Source organism: Linepithema humile, chromosome 7 (genome assembly GCF_040581485.1).
Source record: "Linepithema humile isolate Giens D197 chromosome 7, Lhum_UNIL_v1.0, whole genome shotgun sequence".
NCBI classification, from domain to species: domain Eukaryota; kingdom Metazoa; phylum Arthropoda; class Insecta; order Hymenoptera; family Formicidae; genus Linepithema; species Linepithema humile.
Genome location: NC_090134.1, coordinates 22,401,922 through 22,423,514, shown reverse-complemented (window position 1 = coordinate 22,423,514; position 21,593 = coordinate 22,401,922). Strand labels below are relative to the sequence as shown.

Below are 21,593 nucleotides of genomic sequence, written 5' to 3'. Positions count from 1 at the left end.
TTAATGGCCGACATAGGTATCGCAATTGATATAAAAAATTTATTTTTTCTGAGAATAAGAACACTTCTCATATTTTGCATATAAGATCTTAAAAATTCTATGCTGTCAAATGTTTTTGACACGCAATGTCTTAACTACCTGCTCATTATTGATTTCTTATACGCGCTGCGATGAAAATTAAATGTATATTAGAAACGCGTAAGTATGAATTACTAGCACGCTGAATTAATTAAACTCATCAATTAAAAATATAACTTTTTAGAATTTATTTACAAAGCATTTATTACAAACTTGATTGTGATTTCTTATTCGCGTAACTTTCCAAGTAAAATATCAAGAATACCTCATAATGGAAAATACCACGTTGAATGATAAGTACATTAGCGCGTTTCATTTTTGCACATTTGTGTAAACACAATTAATGGCTATTTGTCAAACAAAATGTGAATGTTATCGAACAAATGTGCCTTTATTGGATTTGCTATATTTTCTTATATTTGCTGATTACGAAACTGAACACTACTCGGTTCTCAAACATTACTGCATATTTTAATAATGACATAAACATGTCAGTGATAATTATAAATTAAATAATATGATACATAAGCATGACATACATATATTTGCTTGACATATGTAAAATAATTACAATTTTATCGTACAAATTTTTCACAAAGACGCTAAAATTCTCGATAATAATTTTACACATATAATTACACATTACTCGACATAATTTTACACATGATGCACATTTTGTTAGAACAGAACAGCATTATCAATGAATTTTTATGTAGCAAGAAAATTATAAGAGCAATTATTAGCGTCTCTAATTATAAAAATAAATAAATTATTGTTAATATTTAAAAAAATGTAAAATGCTACCAGCGCTGTATCTGTAAAAATTACTATAAAATTTACTATCTATAAAATTCACTTATTGTTCTGGCGAATTCTCAATTATATTACATTCTATTCGATATCTTTGTTCCACGACAAAAATCGGAAAATTGAATATCGGGCATGAATTGTTTAAAACGCTGTTTGCAATTCAGTTATAGTTGCTTGAAACAAAAATGCATTAAAATTTTCATCGCTAGTGAAATTTACGATCGATTACGACATCGAAAATTTCTGCTGTTGCACGAATAAATGATCCAGTTAACAACTGCCGTTGGCGATGATTATCTACGCTCGGATGTCTTCGGAACGCGTTAGTCACTTTAATCGATCGTGAGCTGCCGGAAAGATCCATCGAGACCGAACAGATCGTCCTGCGTCTTTGGATTACCTGTTCGCAATGCTTCGTTAGATTTCACAGTTTCTTGCTCCGCGAACCATGGTCCATATTCCTCCAATTTTTTTATCCACTTCTCTAAAAGATGACAATATTTATCAAAGAGATTGTTTAACGTTGAAAATGTTAAATGTAAAATATTTTAAGTATGTTAGATATCTTTTCTACATTATTTAATAGTCTCACATTATTTACTCTCATTATATTATTTACATTAATACTTTCATTATTTAATTTAATGTCAAAATATTAAATATAATACTCTGCAAAAAGTATTGTAATGAAAAAGTTTTTAAAAAGAAATCTTTGCAAATTTTTATTCTAAACAGTTTATTTTTAAATATAATGACTTAAAGCTAATCATTCAGGCTGCATTTAAATTGTTACTCGATAAGTAACACATATGACAGATAGCTGTTTACTTCATACATTCATTAAAACTTTATACATTCGCTAAACAAAAAATTATATTTATGCATACTGACACTGAAGTGCATGAATCGATAATAATGAATAAATAATTTTTTGTCTAGCATTGATAAACAGGTTACTAATACTATCGTATACGCAACTCAAGAACAGATGTTTATTTAAATATAACATGTAACTGCTTGCTTTCAGTTTTTATATTTCAAAAACTATTATTTAAAATAAAATTTCGCAAAAACTTTTGTTATTTAATTTTTTGACAGCTTCTTTACTATATCGTTTTAATTCGCGAATTCGAAAATTGTCTAATTTTTTAAGAAAGAAAATTACTTTTACTATCAAAAGCACTGTCGTTTAACTTAAAAAAAAAGAGCATTCTAGAAGAAAGAAAATACTTTATATATAATTCTAAATTAATAAAATAATAAAATGACGTACCATGTATATCTTGGATGGGTCCAGCATCTCCGCCGTACTCAGTCGGCAGTATCTCCTTAGGTATATGATCGTAAAGCGTTTTCAGATCACTATGCATAAAGATGCGATTGCGTATCTTTTCTTTTAGGAGCGGTTTGACGAAATTGAGAATGGTGTCAACAATCGGACTAACGTTGATCACGTGCACTGCCTTCAGTTTCACTGGGTACGCCTCCTGTACGCAGACCAAAAACTTCTTCACCAACGACGGTGTGAACTTGGCGAAGTGTGCGGGCGTCGCGGCGGAAGCGTCGAGGACGTAAACGTCGCCAGCCACGCCGGATTGCTCCTCCTTGAGACGAATATCGCCGATCATCAACGCTAACTGTAATGGCAATAAGTATCTGTTAATATTAATATATGATGTAGAATTATGAAAAATGGCTTGACAATCTGATCCTAAAATCTTAGATACTAAAATTTATTAGCAACTGTTCTTTTTTATTATACGTATGTGTCGGTGATTATGAAAGTGGATTAAGTAAAAAATTGATTTTACTTATTTTGTTATATCGATTTATAAAGTTAAAATATTTGAAAATAAATAAATCATTAAAATATAAGACTTAGTTCATTTTCATAATCACTGGCACATATAGATATATGATGTTATTTTCTTTATAGTTTCATCATTGATGATCGGAATAAATTTACACCTACTTTCATAGCTTCCGGGACGTTGGGAGTTGGTACGTCTTTACTGATTGCTCGCATTACGATTACTCGACGTCCGTCTTTTGTTAAACCAGGCAAAGGCGGTATTTGTCTGCAAAAAGAAAATAAACTAACGTTAACATTTACTTCACTTTTTTATTGCGTATTCTTTTCGACCGATCGAAATCTTAATTATTGCCGATGTATATCGCGTAATCACAACTTCCTTACACAACTTTCACAACTTCTTGCAGTACTGGTTTCGTTATGTCGCGATTAGAGAAAAATTCGGGGATCATCGTGCGCATCGTGAAGTAATTGTCCAGCTTTCGTTTGCATACCTCCAAAGAGAATTTGGATCCACGTAGAAATGTTAGTATTCTTTGGTCATCTAAAAAGAAATAAGATTATATTATTTTGAGTGCCGATAACTGATCAATTTTAAAGCTCACTTCATTCAGTGTATAAAGTTATAAATTTCTATAGAAATATATTCAGATATATATATATATATATATTTATAATTTTTCTCAAATGTTTTCTATATTTCTACATTTTGCACATAAAATTATATGTAAGATTTCACCTCAAATTTTGTTTCGAATTAGCTTTTGTTTCCATCTCTGCTTTAAGTGGATTTTATTCATTACATTTAGGATTAGCAGTGTAAGTTGTTTTGCGATTATTTTTTAATAGCTTAATCAAAGTATGTACCGTCAAACTGAGGTAAATGCGGTTGTTTGGCAAACCATTCTTTGATAATTTCGACATCCTTATTGCGCGTCGCTGGATTCTCGTTCAGCTCCACTCGTATCTGCTTAGACATTTCCTCGGTAGGCTGTATCAGCAACATCTATAAACAGATCACGATAGAAAACATCATGGAAAATATACACAACAAGCAAATAAAAAAATTCTCTTAGTAAATTAATCATAAAATAGATCCAGCTCTTTTTTTATACTAGAGAATTTTTTCTTTACATTATGCTTTATTATGTATTATGCTGACTCATTTTCGGTTACATTTATTCGCGTAATGTGCACATAAGAATTGCACAACTAGTTAAGATACCCATCGTTCTTATGTCAGGAATTAATGCTGACCAAAGGCTTGCTCAACCAAAACTTTCTCTACCGCGCAGCCTCGTTAAACGTTTCAGATGATGAAGCAAAATAAATGTTTCTTAGATCTTAGATTTTTATCTATTATCTTTCCTTGTTTTTCAGAAATGATACAATGTTCCAAGATTATTTTTATTGGCAATATAAACTTTTTAAGTGTCATTGAAAAAAATTTGTAATTTTTATTGTTTATAATTTAGAAAATGTTGGGATATTATTTATAATCGCTTTGCCATTAAAAATTATTGCATAAAATTCATTATTAAAAAGGAAAAAGTTTCAAAAAATTTGTGAATTGCAATTACTTTGCATTTTCAGTATAATTTCTTTCTTGTCAAAACACCTGTGATGTAAATGTTCTTATTTGCGAGACTATTACTGTTGCAATCATCAGTCTGCGCAGAAAAATTAGTGAACATGAAAGTTTGTGAGTATTTTAAAAGTAAATATATTTTTGCTAAAATATAAGACTGACGGTAGTAATTTTGTGATAAAAAAGATACAATTTAGATATGATAGAAATGATTTATTTTTTAATAAAATTAATAATAAAATTAGTGATAAAATTTTTAAGCTTGACTTTTAACATATCGCTGAAAAATATAAATTATTAACAATAATAAATAGATAGAATAATATTACAACTATTTAATATATTTTTGATTTAGGCATCTAAAAAAGAAAATCAATCTCAAAAAGAAAAGAGAAGTATTTTTTATATATACATAAAATATGGGGACTAAACTTACCTTGCCAGATGTTTAAAGAGATCCAAATACAGGCAGACACTCAGCGTGCAAACGAACGCGACGACGATAACTTTCGGATTATTGCGGAAAGAGAAATGAGCGGAGCGGCGAACTCGAGAGACGGCAAACGAACAACAGAGTGGGAATGATTGCTTCGTGGACCGGTTTTCATTTATACCGTAAGGATGCCCCACTCTTACTTCACTTTCCGTTGTGATACGTGGTGGGAAGAAAATCTGATCGATGAACAATTTTTGGAGGGAATTCCCATCGACAAATTCACGGTCGGCAATTTTCGAAGGAACCGGATAAAATTATTCTATCTCCTTCGTAACGTAAAAGAATTTACATCTAAAATGGTACCAAATTTATTTTATCATTATTCAGACATTAAATATTTATATAATGTAGACAGAATTCAAGATAGAATTTTATACAAATTGTCTAAAGTGGATGCCAGTGTGATGTCAAAAATTGTTTATTGTGACTTATTCATGATACGAAAAAACAGAATTAACATATAAATGGCTGTTTTTGTACACATAGCGTTATTATTCTATAATAATAGTTTAAAAATACAGGGGCAGCTTTTTATAATATAAATATTATAATTTTTTGCGCATAGCTTTAAAACAACAGTTTGATCAATACAGAGACTTCTTATAATATAATAATTATAATTTGAGTCATATCATACTTTGTGTCGAAGAAAACCAGCTAGCGATAAATATATAAAATATATAAGACGGATACAATAGATATCTTAATAAGAAAAAAGCATTTATAAATTTACTTGCGTGTCATGTGCAATAATGATCTAAATTGCTTATTAAGAAATATAGTAGTAGTTATATTTTATACAATTGCACAAAATTCATGAATTTGTACGCTTATGTAACACAAAAATTTTTGCGCGATGAGTGCGCCTGGCCGCTTGGCACATACACTAGCATTTCTGCTCTGATAAACCACAAAATCCGGAACTTTCTTTTAAACACGTTTATTTTAAGCCTCTTGTGGTTAAGCAAGCAAAACTATATATTTACTACACAAGAGCAGTTATATTTAAATCGAACATTGAAACAATAAAATCGCAATCAGAGTTTAATTTTTGACGTATTTGTATACTGCATTGCTGCTTATTAAATCTTAATGCATTAATCTTAAAGATATTTTTTGTTATTTGATATTTACAAAAAACTTAAGTTGTTGGTAACGTACATAATAATTATTAATACAAACATTAAATATAATAAAAACAATACAGAATCGAGGTTTTTTTTTAGCAAACAATTAGTAACGCAAAAATCATTGACGTTAACTACTTGTTACAGCGTAGTGCATGTTAGTGAAGATACTTGTACGATAATCGCGGTATTACCGCTCGATTCTTTACTTCCCAGTGCATAGAATTGCAAGCTGACTAATCGCGGCTGTACTCGTGCCCTCGTATTACTTTCTTACGCGAATACGATCGCCAGTATCATGCGTCGTTGTTGCACCAACGGTAAGATTACGCGATCGTCATAATCGAAGGAATTCGCGTGTGTATATGAAATCGCCAGTCGCAATCGCGCGATTTTGTAATTGACTGAAACGAGCAAGAACTTGCCGACGCACACTAGTAAATAAATACTTTTGTAGGTTGAAAGTAAAATGTCAGTTGAATTTCATGCGCACGGTGCTTTTGTTAGATACGTGATATGTATGCGCTGTTTATTGTTTCTAATTTATAATGTCAGATTTCGTCAGTATTGAAATTGATTATACATTTGACATTTTCCTAATAGAATAATTAATTATCATTTATCATATTGCTTGCATAAGACAGCAGTTATCATATGTAAAAATAAAATGTCAATTTCTTATTTTTAGACAGAAGATACGAAATAGGCAATAGGTAAGATAAAATAAAAAATTTAAAGTTAAATAAATTAGTTATTTAAAGCCGACAGTTTAATTGGCAAAATACGTGTGATACTTGGTGTAAATGAAGAAATAATATAAACAAATCATTGCGCAAATATTATTTCTGATGCAATCCCTATGCGAAGCAGATAACAATGCTTACTTGTGCTGTATAAATAAACGTTTATTTATAAATTTTGTAATATAATATTACAATCGCATAATTTTTAGTTATTCCTCTTTTGGACACGTTATTCGCTTTGTATGCATTCTCTCTTTATAATATGTTTCAACGAAAAGATAGCGAAATGTTATTCTTGGAAGTCAGTATTCTTGGGAGATGCACAATATAAGATAAAAAAAATTAAATACGAGAAAAAGTAAAGAAATAGAAAATGGTTAGATTAAATTTTCATTTATCAACTGTGTCTTTCGACACAACGCGACACGACTTAATAAAATAGGAAATGTATTAATCTGAAATATTAGGTCCTATCGTTTTTAGGAAGAGGTCAAGGCAGCCATGACAAGGATCGAATTTACGACACCGATTGCTGTAACGAGGCCGTACGGTTTTGCCTTTAACGAAGTTGAACTTCTAGCTTGCTTCTCTTTCTCAATAGTTGGCGCCTCTTCGGTACTTAATATTGCATTCTAAAAAGAACAAAACTTACATAAAACATTACGTCTAAAATTAATAGATTTTTCGATGAGATTGAAAATTTAGAACTGATATATTATCGCTGAAAATCTTAAATGCAAAAAAGTATTGCTCTTTTCTTTTAAATTACTCTGCATTTTACGATTAGTACTTTAGAAGATAAGACATATTGCATTTTGCATTAATATTAAACGCGAATTAAGCAATCTGAATTTATCTTGAGCAGACATAATATTGAAATAAATTTGTAACATTGCAATAATTGCCTACGCACTAAATCATTAGCATAATAAACAAATGAGGCATTATCATTAATTATCATTGATTAATCATTAATACGATGCAGTAGATGCATCTTACCAATTTTTCAGCGGCATCCTTGTCTTTGCTACTGCGCTTTTGCGCGGATAGTTTTTGCGAGAAAATCTCGATTGGCATAGACGAAATAATTGAAGTATCTCGTCTCGGTCGATTTATGCATTCTGAACCGCGGCAATTGCTTACAACCGCTTTTCTGATCGCGATCGAAAGTTCTGAGATCGCCCTTGCCTCCCGAAGCATTTGATTATTCGGTCCTTGCGCAATGAATGGGATAGGATTTTTGTTTCTGGTACAGATTTGCATCATCACTAAAAGAGTATCCTTCGGAGAGGTCTGCGTCAATAAAAAAAATTATTGTGCGTAAATTAATATTCTATATGCTTTTAAATCATTGTAATAAATTATTTTTGTTAACGACAGTAAGTAATGGCTATTCAATAAAATAATAATTACTTCATTCTGTACAAGGTCGACGACCGCAGCTTGCTCATTTCGCGGTACGGTAGCAATCAATATGTAACCCTTGTTGTTTGGTATAGATTTGAGTTTCTTGATAATATTCCCAATTAAATTGGCCACGGTTGGTTTAAGAGAGAACAGTTTGCGTGATGAAAATCCATTCTCGGAAGCGCGGTCGTTCCTACCCAACGATTCGAGCAGCGAGCGGAAAAAAGCCATTCTTATTTTGGAAAACACATCGAAAAGGTCCCACGTGCTGTAGTTCGTCGTTTCTGCAATCAATAAAAGTTCTTCCAAAATATCCTATGTTTCTTTTTGTTTTATATTTGAAATGTTTATTTGAATTTTACGCTTAGAATTTTACTTTATCTAATTTTGTCTTAAATAATTTTTTTAAATTATTTATAATTTAATGTACCTTTTAATTTAGAGTCAGTCATGACTAAAGAGGGAACAGATTTTGCTCGACCGCTGAGATCCATCATTTGCCAAACATTGCTTTTATGCAATTCTAACTTTGCATCGCTTTTGTTGGATCCGTCAAACTCGGATCTAGGAAAAGAAGGGATCGAGAAATTGCTGCCGGAAATCACGCCTAACGAAATCGATAAGATTAATCGTTAAGACAAGAAATGTTATACAATGTCAGATTTAATAGTCTCTAATATTTCTATCTTCATATTGTTTGATATTTGAATATCTTATATTTTCTATTATTTTTCAATTGACATTTTCGTGCCTGTTGTCATTCCTCTCATATGTCTTGCCCAAAAAAGCAACTCTTCGACATTAGAATGAAGAATACGCTGACAATCACAATTCTCTTCATCATCATCGGAAATTAACACATTGTCCAAGGGAAAACTAGTCTCCATCTTATTGCCACAGTTCTGCGCCATTAATTTTGCATAATATACATTAATTTAAATGTCAAATTTTAAGCAAGCAATGTGAATAAAAAACTCAATATTTATCCTTAAAATATTTAACTACAAATGTAATAACTGCAGAAATTAAATACGTAATTTTTTTTTAGTTTCTTGATCTAACAAACATGCAAAAAAGTTTTTAACCATTTTTCTAAAATTTCTTGTTATATTTTTATCTAATAAAAAAGTAATTAATATTTAATTAAATACTAGAGTACTTGAAGAAATCCTTCAATCGCGAACGGTAATTTTTCCTTGTAATTTTTCCACAAGTCTTCTTCTTTCTTTTCATCTTGATCCATTTTGTCGATCAAAAGCAAAATGACATTTCGAGAAGTACTAGCGACGCTAATATTTTTTTCAGAAGAATTAAAAGTGTTATTCTTCATCTCTGATGTTACGTCGTTAACGATTTTTGTTCCAGCATTGATATATTCCGTTGTCGATCTCTTCTCACGCATCTGATTTTCTGGCATTCCGTCTGTCAGTTTTGTCGACACTTTTGCATTTGTAGCTTGCAAGATCTTGTTCATATCTGTAACTTGCATTTTACTATTTAACGTGGAGTTGCCGAGTATCCTTCGATAGGAGTCCAAGGACGGTGCCGTGTCCCATGTAGCTGGTACATATACTGTTAATGTGCAATCATTAGTCGATAATATGTTCTGAGAAAATGTTCTGGGAAAAAAACACATTATTTAAATGACATATCACGTGTGCTTTATGCATAGTACGTAACAAAAATATACGTAAAAAATAAATGTAAAACGAACATAGAAACATAATCTAATGTCATAAGTCTATAAGAGTAAAACTAAGAGCTGAAAATTAAACAATTGGCTTGTGTAATTAATATACTGTTTTAATATACTATTAATATACTAATTAATATACTAATTAATATACTATTTCTTTATTTATTCTAAATTTTAATTACAAATGTGACGAATGTTCAAACGAAGTAAAGTCAAGAGCAGAGATATGTTCATTACCTGAACGATCCATCGTAAATCCAAAGGAGCATGCTATTGTCGAGCATAACACCGTGAAAATACCAGAATAAAACATGGTATCTTTTGCTAATCAAATTAATTCTTGTTTTATTATGATGTAACATTTATCGCACAACTTATAATATAAAAAATACTTACCTGCGTAATCGACTGTTAATAGAAAAAGAGCAAAATTAAGAAATACAGTATAAGTAATTATTTAATTCTAAATTATCTTTCAATATTCCTAATCTCAAAAATAGCGTCGGTCTTGTTTTCTTTCTGAGAAACAACTAAACTGAACTAAACTACGTATTGCCAATCAATAAAATCGGTTGCCTAAACAACCGATTAAATGAATATTTTAAAGTTACATTATGTGGTGATCAAAATACCATAATTTATAGTGTTTTTTATCTTTTTTACAACATGATCGCCACGCGTAATCCAGTTTTCTAAATTATTTTGACAAGAATTCAAGCCATTTAAGTTTATAATAAGCTAAAAAAGAAAACGTAAAATAAATTTTATATTTTAAATGACAAATTTAAATACCGTGCACAAATATCTCAAATTAAAAATTTCAAAAATAAAAAATGTTTGACTCTTAATTTAATTGTCGCATGACTAAGGGTGATTAGTTGAGACAGTATACTGATATAAGTATTATTACTGTACTATCATATCGGCCATTATATCAAAGTTAGGACTAGCGGCCTAAATAATGAAGAATTTGTTACTATGTACGTTCATGCTTGTGTGTTGCGGCCCCTGTTTTAAGTCGATATGTGACATATTTAACCGTTGAGCTTTACATAGGTCACTCGGCGGTGAACTATGCTCAGCAGATTTACGCTATTTTTTTTGCGTCATTCGTTTTGTATGTATTTGAACTACGCACGAATCATTCATTTGCATCGATCAGCGGTACTTGATGACGGTATGCAACTAACTCCAGAAATTTGCATACACATTTCAATACAAAATATATTATATAAAAAAAAAAATAATAATTTCAACAAATTTTCTACTGGGAAAAATCGATGTGACTTTTATCTAAAGTCTCATCAAAATTAACAGAGAAAGTAAAAAACTAACAGCATTAGGAGCATCAGTCTTCAATTAATATCATTACGCAAGTTTGAAGTGACAAGAATCACTATTCCAATGCGATAAATTGTGAGCGCGATTCGCATATCCCAAGATATATAATAATTAGAAGAGAATCGACACCGCGCGCGCCGATACGACGACATGAACGGAAGCTTTGTTTCACCAGTTGCTAACTTGTGCTCTACGCATCTTGGGACTTTAGACTGTTTTCTTCGTTGAAACTTACTTTACGTTGAAAACTACACGGAGTACGGGTAGTAGCAGTCTTGAATTATTAAGGGGATTATAGACCCCCGCGTACAACCGGGGACGGCGCGAGAAGGTGGCATGGCGTCGAAGAAACGTCGCGGCGCAGCGCAACGAAACGGTCTGCGCCTGGTTACCGGACCCCGATTGGTCCACGTTTGGCACCTACCCTCTGGAAGGGGTTTTCCGTGGCGATAAGGTGGTGGTGGCGGTCAGGTCATAGCCAGGGGGGTTGAAGAATATGCGAGAAAACAGCAGAGGCAGAGGGTACCTAGGCCTCGGCCTCTAGAGACGAGACTGCTCACAACAACGAAGACAAGTTGCAAAACGACGACTGATGGCAGGCCGGCTAGTTAGTTTACTCTTCTTCGTTCTTCTCGTATATCTGGCAAGACTGTTGCAACGTAATCGTGAGGCGTTGAAGGCCGCGTCGTAATTTACCGCGGGACCAAGTTCTTCTTATCTGTAATCTTGGATAGCCGAAGCCATCAAGGTAAGACGTTGCTTGTATTCCAACACAGAAGCTTCTCCAAACAGTGCAAATACTTCAAAAAATTCAAAGATATAGTTACATAATAATAGCTCAAAGTTTCTTTAGCAATGTTTTTCTTTTGTCAAATTTGCTAATAAACAATTTGCTGCAGTACGCAATTTTTTAAGACACTTTTCAAGTTTTGAATGTTTGTTTCATCTACACGGAGAAAATTTTATATCAAAAATTATTATAATATGGCAATAGCCGCGAACCATAATAGGAATTATAAATTTAAATACTATGGCCATTATGTAAAAAACAGAGTAAAAATTTTTATAATTCTATCATAGTATAATAATTTTTTATTTATAAAATTTTTTCCGTATATAAATATAAAATACAACAAATGTCTAAAGAAATATCTGCAGCATTGGAAAATTTTTTATTAAGCGTTGGAAACATTAAATACGAAATAATTTTTTAGTAAATCTTTTAACTCTTTAAAAAGCCATGGTTTGAAATATAAACCGCTCTATATAATACTCTTTAGTGACGATAGTTTATAAAGTAAACCACTTAAAAAATATTTTTTTCCTGGTGTTTCTATTTTATGAACCTACACCTTTAGTGATTCATAATTTAAACCACCCTTTTTTGAGTAATTTACCAAATCTAAATTCTTTTGTTATTTTTTCTGACTCTTTTATAACATAGATCATCTTAATATCACATTTAAGAAATTTTAAGTTCCAAAAAGAATCGGTTTTACTCGATAATTTCTTTTTGCTAAAATTTTCCCTTAAATACATATGTATGTTGTTGCCACGAATTAGTGACATATTCTGATATGGAATAAGATTTGCGTGCTTCTGGAAGTTTTATTTGCTTCACTTTGTGTGCGTCCATTGCTACAAATGATGCAAGTCGCAATGTGCACCGTGTGCAGATGATAAGTGTTAACGCAATCGACTGCAATTAATAACGATTTTAACAACACTCAATATTCGTGCAATGCAAATTCCATTGATTCTCCGTTTAATCAAAGTTTACATTATCAAAACCTTTAATTTGTACAATTGCGGTAATTAAAATCGTTGATAAATTTTCATAACAATCTCGTTCCAAACAAACCGCTTAATCATCACAAAATTAAAGCGATATTCAGCTCATTCGTTCGCTTGTAGATGATGAAGATGAAGCAGCAAGGCCTAGTGGCCGACTTATACCCAAACATAAGGGTCATGAAGATCTTTGGGCATTTTGTATTCAACTATTACGACGATAATTCGTCCAAGTACTTGCATAAAGTGTACTGCTGCGTAAGTAATCACGCGTTTCAGCAATCGTAATATTCTTTTTTAATTGCATTGATAAAATTTGCTCTCCATCTAATCAAATTAAAGTTGAGATTATTCAAAATATTATTCTTTCATTCACAAATCTTAATTATTGACTATTTGTACGACTAAAAATTCACATCATCAAAATCGTCTATTTCTAATCGTTGTAATTTGTCGTTATAAATACGGTATTTTTAAGAAACACCCGGTGGTTACGCCAACAAGTGTGAAAATTATTTTTTCTAGGCAAATTTGTTTTTACTACTATTGCAATTCGGTCTGTGCGCGGTGAATCTGATAATCGAGAGCGCCGACGTCGACGATCTCACGGCCAATACGATCACCCTCCTCTTCTTCACGCACAGCATCGTCAAGGTCGTTTACTTCGCTATTAGGAGTAAGTACTTCTACAGAACGTGGGCGATATGGAACAATCCAAATACCCACCCACTTTTCGCCGAGAGCAATGCCAGATATCATGCAATCGCTCTGAAGAAAATGAGATTGCTGCTCTTCTTGGTTGGCGGTACCACCGTACTAACTGTGGTGGCATGGACCACTCTTACTTTCTTCGAGCACCCGGTGAGGAAGCTTGTCGATCCGGTTACGAATGAGACGACGATTATCGAGGTAATAATAGTTTCAATTTACGGATAATAAAACAAATTATTTTTTACAAAGAAGAAATTAAGAAAATCGGTTAAATTAGGAAAATATTTCACTTACCGATTATTGTTATTTTGAAATTTTATATAATTAAAATATATTATGCAGTGCATAAATAAAATATCGTCACACATTTTTTATCTTTTTTAATTAATTTAATGTGCGATATGTACATTGTAGCTATATTTTGCACTGTAAGTTTCTACATTTACGCATTTGAACGTAATTTTATTTTACACATGATAACATTTCTTCTCCTTGACGTTTTCCATTTAGTTGCCGCAACTCTTGGTTCGTTCGTTCTATCCATGGGACGCTAGCAAAGGTGTAATGCATATAGTGATGATCATATACCAGATGTACTGGGTGCTTTTCATGCTTATCAACGCCAATTCGTTGGACGTTCTCTTCTGTTCGTGGCTGTTGTTCGCCTGTGAACAGTTGCAGCACCTCAAACAAATCATGAAGCCTCTTATGGAGCTGAGCGCGACCTTGGACACCGTCGTTCCGAACAGCAGTGAATTATTCAAGGTCTGTCAAAATTTCAGAGATGTAGCAAACTTTTATATTTGTCCTTAATGCAGTATCAATTGATGCTCAAGTTCAAGTCTTTATGCGTATGCAGGCTGGTAGCGCGGATCATCTTCGCGACCAACAAGATAACAATCCTCCACCGCCTCCGCCACCCCAAGGCGACAGCATGCTGGATCTCGATCTCCGTAACATATACAGCAATCGTCAGGACTTCACAGCCACCTTCCGGCCGACCGCTGGTATGACTTTCAACGGCGGCGTAGGACCGAACGGATTGACGAAGAAGCAAGAGATGCTCGTCAGAAGCGCCATTAAATACTGGGTCGAGAGGCACAAGCACATCGTCAGGTAAGTCTTTTCATTTTGTTCAGATTGCAATAATAAATCTGACGGGCTTTAAACGCGAATGTTGTCAATCGCGGACTGGTTTTCCACCGCGAGCAGACAGAGAAGCAAAATAACATGCCGAGATCGTGAGATAAAAGATTCAGTATCGAATATATCGTGATGAGAGATACAAATCGCCCTCGTGCTCTACTTACCCACTCAAGACATATAGTTAATTCATGCAGCTCCTCTAGTATGAGCGAACGGATCATTTCTTTGAAAGTCATCCGCATCTTGTGTGTGAACTAGTGACCCAGAATCTTGTACGACTCTTGCACGCCTTTGGCGCGTAAAGTATTTAGTATATAGTCGGCATCATATTGACTTCATAGAAATGCGCTAACTATTCCCTCAATTATTAAGAAGTGCGCGAAACAAAGTTGCCAAACAATTACGATTATGAATATTGTAGGGCATGCATAGGCATTTTAATTTCTTTAAGTATATAAGTTAATTGATTATTCATATAGATTATTTCATATATCAATATTAGTAATTTATTATTTAATATTAACCTGGTACTATTAAACAAAATAAATATTTTACATAATACTGATAAAGTAATAAAACGATGTTAAACGCTGTGGAATATGAGCGTTGCAATACGTTATGTCGTATCGATACACGTTTAAAATACAACTAATAATATTTAAAAATTTACGAAAATCATCATTAGAAAGTCGATTAAATGAGATAACGAGTATATTTGCTTAATAGATTTATTACTACAATTTAGCTATAGATGTGCAATTAGGCTCTGACAAAGTTAATCGAACTCATTCAAGTTAATCATCGAGCGAAACTTTGCAATTTTGAAACCAAGTAAAACAATTTTTTTAATTATTAGGCATGATGAAACGTCGTTGGACTTAAACGAAATATCATAGAATAGCGATTAATATTTTTCATATTTTATATACGATTTTGCAATGGAATACGAAGCTATTGTACTATAATTTGATCAAAAACGTTGTTTTCGCGTGTGTGTTATGTGAATTGCTACTTGTATTCGATAAAATTTTGAATACGCAAAACATGATCGACGTAATAAAATCGGCGATTGCTCCTCGCAAAAGAACGCGAAAACGTGTTCCTGTAGGTTCGCGGGGGTGCTGAAGCCACTCGTCGGCTGGCAGGGGATGCGCATATTCCCACAGTGGTAAAGTATTTATTCTAAGAAAGCGCGATATTGACCGCAACGGGGGTCGTGTGTTATACGGACTGTGCGAATCATGGGAAGATGTATTCGCCGCGGCGTTCACGTGCACGTAGGCGCACACGTGGTTCATCCGACACATTCGTGATGACAGATTTTCGTCCATGAGTCGTGTTTCTTAAATACATATTTCACATTGCATCATTGAGCAAATTATTTCTTTTCACGACAGCAATTCACGATTCAGAATGATCGACATACACACACACACACACACACACACACACACACACACACACACACACACACACACACATAGATGTAAATTTTATTATTTTCTAATATATTATATTTATATTTTATTTTAATTTCTAATTCTTGTGTCAGTTCTCAATGAAATCTTAACATAATTTTAAGCAGATTGCAAACTGATCCCAAAATCGTTATAATAAGTATTATTAGTGCATCGAATTTTCATCCCCGCGATGTTGGAAGTAAAAAATATTGACCGCACGGAGGTCATGTTCCATGAGTTTCCAACTGAATGGTTTAAGGGGATAAACCATATGTTATGCCAAATATTTAAATTAAAATTAATAAAATTTCAAACCTATGAAAAGAAAAGAAATAATTTCGGAAAAGTGTATTGAACACTGGCGAATGTTTTGCAGATTTGCGCGATAGTGATGTACGGTAACGCGAAACACGGTATAGACATCCGCGCATTTTTCTCAAGGCGTTTCGACATATCGATCATTTACTTACAGGGAACAGCGTTAACTCGACGAACGGTCGGTGAAATAGGATATACGTGGTGAAACGAAAGTGAACGTCATTTGTCCGTCGTCGTTTAACTTTGTTTCTAATCACTTAGAATGAAAATCAAGGGTGGCGTACCTATGGACGAAAGAACGTTCATTACGAATGTATCTTTCATGAACCGTTTGTCAGCTGTTTCTAATAGCGACATATGTCACTCATACAGATGGCTTAGATCATCCATTTGATTTGTTACGCATAGTCACGAGTTCGAGCTAACAGCAATATACAATATATAATATAATCATCGTTTTTTTGCGTAGATTGGTCACCGCGGTTGGAGACGCGTACGGTTTTGCGCTTCTGCTCCACATGCTGACGACGACCATTACTCTAACGCTGCTTGCTTATCAAGCGACAAAGGTGAGTGTATTGCTTGGTCGTATTCTCTTTCAAGGTCCTGAACAAATGATTTATTGATCGTATAAATTAGTAAAGCAAATAATGGCGACGTTAATACAGACTCGAACATATCATGAATTAAAAATTCATACTAATACGTTCGTGTCTTAAATGCTACAGGTGAACGGTATAAACGTCTATGCGGCCTCCACGATCGGCTACATACTCTACACGTTTGGGCAGGTCTTTTTGTTCTGCATATTTGGAAATCGCTTGATAGAAGAGGTGCGTATCTTAGCCGAAAATTTAATATTGCGTAATATTTGTATTTTAACTAAAAAAATACGTGTAGGAAGCATATTTATTTCAAATATAGTAAAAAATGAAAACTTTTATTTTTTTATACTCAACATGATTAACATGTATACATATTTTTTTAGAGTACTTCAGTGATGGAAGCGGCTTATTCTTGCCACTGGTACGATGGATCCGAGGAAGCTAAAACATTCGTGCAAATTGTGTGTCAGCAGTGTCAGAAAGCAATGTCTATATCGGGTGCGAAATTCTTTACGGTATCTTTGGATCTCTTCGCTTCGGTAAGAAGGATTGAATTTATTTATCTTTGAAAAAATATCAATTGCTCATCACGTCTATTCTCCTCGCTCGTAATAAATAACTCGTGGATTATTTCTAACAATAAACAATTTTGAAAAAATAGGTACTAGGAGCCGTGGTGACCTACTTCATGGTGCTGGTACAACTCAAGTGAACATCTGTGCGTTCCAGATGTGAACGCAGTCTCTTACATTGCACACGGCTGTGTAAAACTATATTTTTTAAAATAGTTTTTACATGGAATCAAATAAAACATTTATATCGAGAATATTTTCGCGAGAAATGCATCTTTACGGGTGCACAGCGAGATATCGAGCATCGTAAGGTGAGAGGAAAAGTCATAAAAAACTATAATAATATTGAAACGTTATTTTTATTGTCACTTAGATGCATGAGCAAAAAGAAGCATATATATCCTTATTTATTATTAATCAAATTAATAAAAGACAAGTGGGAAAGAAAAGTAGGCGCTTTCGTCAAAATACCAGCTGTAATGCATAATTATATGATTTTCCTCTTCACATTTATCGCGCATGTAGCAAAAAAGATAACGATAATATAAGAATTCGCAGCAATTTATTTTTCCGCGTATTAATTTGGCATTAGTCGCAATGCTTACGGGGAAGACATACGCTAATATTGTTGTATTACGGCGTCTTGTACCGATTGTCCATGTGTCGTACAATCGATAACGGAGCACATATTAATGAATAGACGAAGAAAAGTTATTATTTCTCATCATTTTCAGCACTTGCATTATTATATTCTTGAATACTTTATATTTTGAAAACTGCGTCCAATAGTAAGATAAAACGGCGCATGTACATTAACCAAGAGTTTGAATAATGTGTAAATAAGTGATTATATTTTTTCGCGCGTGCATAGAACAGTAATGTTAAATTTTGGCAATAGAACGCTTTATCATTGTTCACAGCAAGCAACAGTTTCTAGCGTTATTTTGATGTATTTGAACACGCGTGATTTTTTTAAATAATTATATTTCTCTTGAATTAAATTAAGAATTAAATTATATATAAGAATATTGTCTTTTAGATTTTATGTTTTAATGTTTTAATGTCTCGCAAATTTTATAGTTTAATTATTTTACAAATAAGTATCTTTTTCTTTTTGTTATCTGTCTGTTATTGATTATTGAGCAAAGGTTTCGTGTTTTCCAGAAAATAGTGTTTTAACATGTGATACGATTTTTAATGTCTATATTTATTGTTACTTAATTTTTCCGTTAAAAATAAGCATACACGCTATCGATTTTGCTTCTTATTCGTGCACCTATTAGAGAATTATAAATCTATCAGTCAAATAATCATTAATAAGATACGATTAGCTGCGATTAATTGCGAGATAAATAAAAATCTTTGTTGCCTTATAGAAATAGAAAAGTTAGCGTTTCTGTCGTTAAAAAAAGCAGCGACACAATATTGATGTGGTACGTCAATTATTATGTGGTATCCAATTATTAAACTCTAACTTGGATCTAAGATATATATATATATATATATTTTCATTATACACAAAAAATTCACATGGGTGAAGAAACATATACCTAATGTACCTCGTTTTTTACATTTCGTAACATCTCGATGTCTTTAGTAAGATAATATTTCATCACCTAAAATGTCCGAGAGAATACTTGCACCGTACATAGCTACTCATTCTGATCGTTATATTATAAATATGTACCTTTCATCGACGCGGATATCGCTTTACGAGACGATGCGAGATATTTTTAGTTCTTTTGATGGATATAGCAAGAGGCGACGTATATCATCGAGAAAATAACATAACGATATAAAGTGAAAACGCCGTTAACGGATGTAAAAGTATCTGATGATATCCGAACTCGATCTATTTCAATATTAATGTATAATTAAGATATGTGTACATTACTATGATTAAGCTGAAATAGATTTTCTTTATGTAAAGCTGTACTATATTTATTTAATAAAATCTTGATATATATACATATAGAAACGTTTATATAAATTCCAGAGCCCGAGTCAAAATTTTGACTTTACATTAAAGTTTGTGATTTATAAATTGGACCAATAAAATTATACAAGACATGCACGTGCAAATTAGCAGGAATATCAAGATAAATATATCTAGCGTATAAAATAAAGTGAAAAATAAAAAGATTTTTTGTGCTCTTTTCGTGTTTTTCAACATTAATGAAATATTATTTTAAAGCGATAATATATATAGCTTGGATAAAACGAATCAACGTCTATTAATTGCTTGCAAAAATAAGCATTTAGCAAGCGAAATGAGAAATTGGCGCGCCTGGCTCAGTGAAGGTTCGCACGTAGTTCACACGCAGGCGCAAGTCAAGCATCTCTGAACGTTTCTAGGGGTAGTTTCGATCGTCCGGGGGATGACTATGCTGTGCCGCCCGAAACGCCTCTACCTCGTGCGTGCTTCCGCGATGCTGCCTGCACCGAGATCTCGCGCTGCCATCGTTTCGTGACAGAGACACGCCTGCGGAACGCGCGGTGCCGCTTCCTCGCGATTGTACAATTGTGGATCGGGTTTCTAATTCGAGAGCGAGTCCTCAGCGTTCGGAAGAAGGATCTTTGCGGTTTAAAGGGGATTCTGCGTATCACGCGTCGTCGCCGGGAATGATGCACCGTCCGTCAAGGCGAAATCAGCCACTGGCTTCGTCGAGGATGAAATCGGAAGGATCCGAAATAAGACGTGTGCGCGAGACTTGACTGAAAATCCTTGTCATCAGTGACAATTATCCTCGCGTCATCGTTGTCGCTCTCTCCGTGAAGCAATACACATAAAGCAATACTGCCGCGTGGATCGCGTCTGACCATACGCGACCATATCTACTCCGCTCCGTCGTCGATTACAGTCGATTGTTAATGACGAAGGAAAACGATGTAATAATGTGATAGTGAAAAGGTGTGATGCTGTTGCCTGATTGTGAGACATTTGTGTTCGCTCAATCTTATCGCAAGTGCAACGAATTGGATCCAGATGAATTAAGCGTGCGCAATCCAAGATCTTATCTCGAATCAATTCCGAGATCAAGAATCGAAAATCAAACATCTATCAATTATATGTTGAGTTCATCGGTCAACAAAGTGCAATTTTAGAATAACTCTTGTAAGAACCAAAATCAGTAACCTAAATCAACTTTCAGATTTCACATTACATAAAAATAATTGTTACATTTACTTCTGCGAGGTAAATTAGAATGATTTTCCTCGTGCATATAATAATACAGAAATCAAAGTCATCAAATCATACTGGTTGCAATTTCTGATCTTATGAAGGTTCGTTGACTTCTGGATGACATCGTGTTCAAGAACACCATGCGTCAATCAATGTAATCAATCACTCGATGTCGGACAGTGATATGCATATGTGATATGCAATGAGTTACGCAACTAATATGCTTTTCCGTTAAGTAATAGTCCGCAACAGACGCCTCTCGAGAGAGTTATAAATTGAGAAAACAAATTCAAACTTGGAATCACCTTTTGATTAGTGAAATAAAGAAACATCTAATGGACAATGAGTCGAGAACCTTTATTCATAATCTAATCAATGAATTTGAACATTTGCATTGAAATCCTAAGAGTTAAAATAAAGTGACAGTTAAAATAAAGAGAGTTAAAATAAAGAGACAGTTTTTTTATTAAGAAAAATAATCTACATTAGCATTCAATTGTGTATATACTTGTGTATAAAAAGAAAAGCTAAAGAGGGGAAGCAAAAAGAAGAAGAACTGAAATTTATAATTGAGTGTTGAGAACATTATTAGCAATGAAATAAAATTGAAATCTATCTTAATCATTGGAAGGCTCACAAACAACGAGATTGTGCCAAAGTTGACGAGAACTGGCACAGCGCAAATTGTGAGGAATTTTTTGCGAATC

The 21,593-nt window shown here is 33.3% G+C and overlaps 3 protein-coding genes across 3 annotated transcripts; 1 reads left to right on the top strand and 2 right to left on the bottom strand.

Moving 5' to 3' along the window:
• Nucleotides 1–242: 242 nt before the first annotated feature.
• On the bottom strand, nucleotides 243–4,882 carry LOC105673493 (alpha-tocopherol transfer protein-like). The gene is made up of 6 exons (XM_012369149.2): nucleotides 4,726–4,882; nucleotides 3,569–3,707; nucleotides 3,086–3,245; nucleotides 2,861–2,966; nucleotides 2,162–2,525; nucleotides 243–1,372 (listed from the first exon to the last, which is right to left on the bottom strand). Exons 2-6 carry the CDS (start codon nucleotides 3,705–3,707, stop codon nucleotides 1,221–1,223), a joined length of 921 nt encoding a protein of 306 aa, XP_012224572.1. The 5' UTR covers nucleotides 4,726–4,882; the 3' UTR covers nucleotides 243–1,220.
• Nucleotides 4,883–5,199: 317 nt separating this feature from the next.
• LOC105673479 (uncharacterized) lies at nucleotides 5,200–10,530 on the bottom strand. Its single transcript, XM_012369133.2, has 8 exons — nucleotides 10,155–10,530; nucleotides 9,996–10,082; nucleotides 9,222–9,634; nucleotides 8,814–8,964; nucleotides 8,493–8,669; nucleotides 8,069–8,346; nucleotides 7,655–7,948; nucleotides 5,200–7,287 (listed from the first exon to the last, which is right to left on the bottom strand). The coding sequence occupies exons 2-8, from the start codon at nucleotides 10,069–10,071 to the stop codon at nucleotides 7,135–7,137; spliced, it is 1,542 nt and encodes a 513-aa protein (XP_012224556.2). The 5' UTR covers nucleotides 10,072–10,082; nucleotides 10,155–10,530; the 3' UTR covers nucleotides 5,200–7,134.
• A 1,066-nt stretch (nucleotides 10,531–11,596) lies between these two features.
• Nucleotides 11,597–19,672, top strand: Orco (odorant receptor co-receptor). The gene is made up of 9 exons (XM_067359720.1): nucleotides 11,597–11,847; nucleotides 13,014–13,148; nucleotides 13,416–13,799; nucleotides 14,112–14,366; nucleotides 14,461–14,717; nucleotides 16,995–17,094; nucleotides 17,254–17,358; nucleotides 17,514–17,669; nucleotides 17,792–19,672. The coding sequence occupies exons 2-9, from the start codon at nucleotides 13,014–13,016 to the stop codon at nucleotides 17,840–17,842; spliced, it is 1,443 nt and encodes a 480-aa protein (XP_067215821.1). The 5' UTR covers nucleotides 11,597–11,847; the 3' UTR covers nucleotides 17,843–19,672.
• Nucleotides 19,673–21,593: the final 1,921 nt, after the last annotated feature.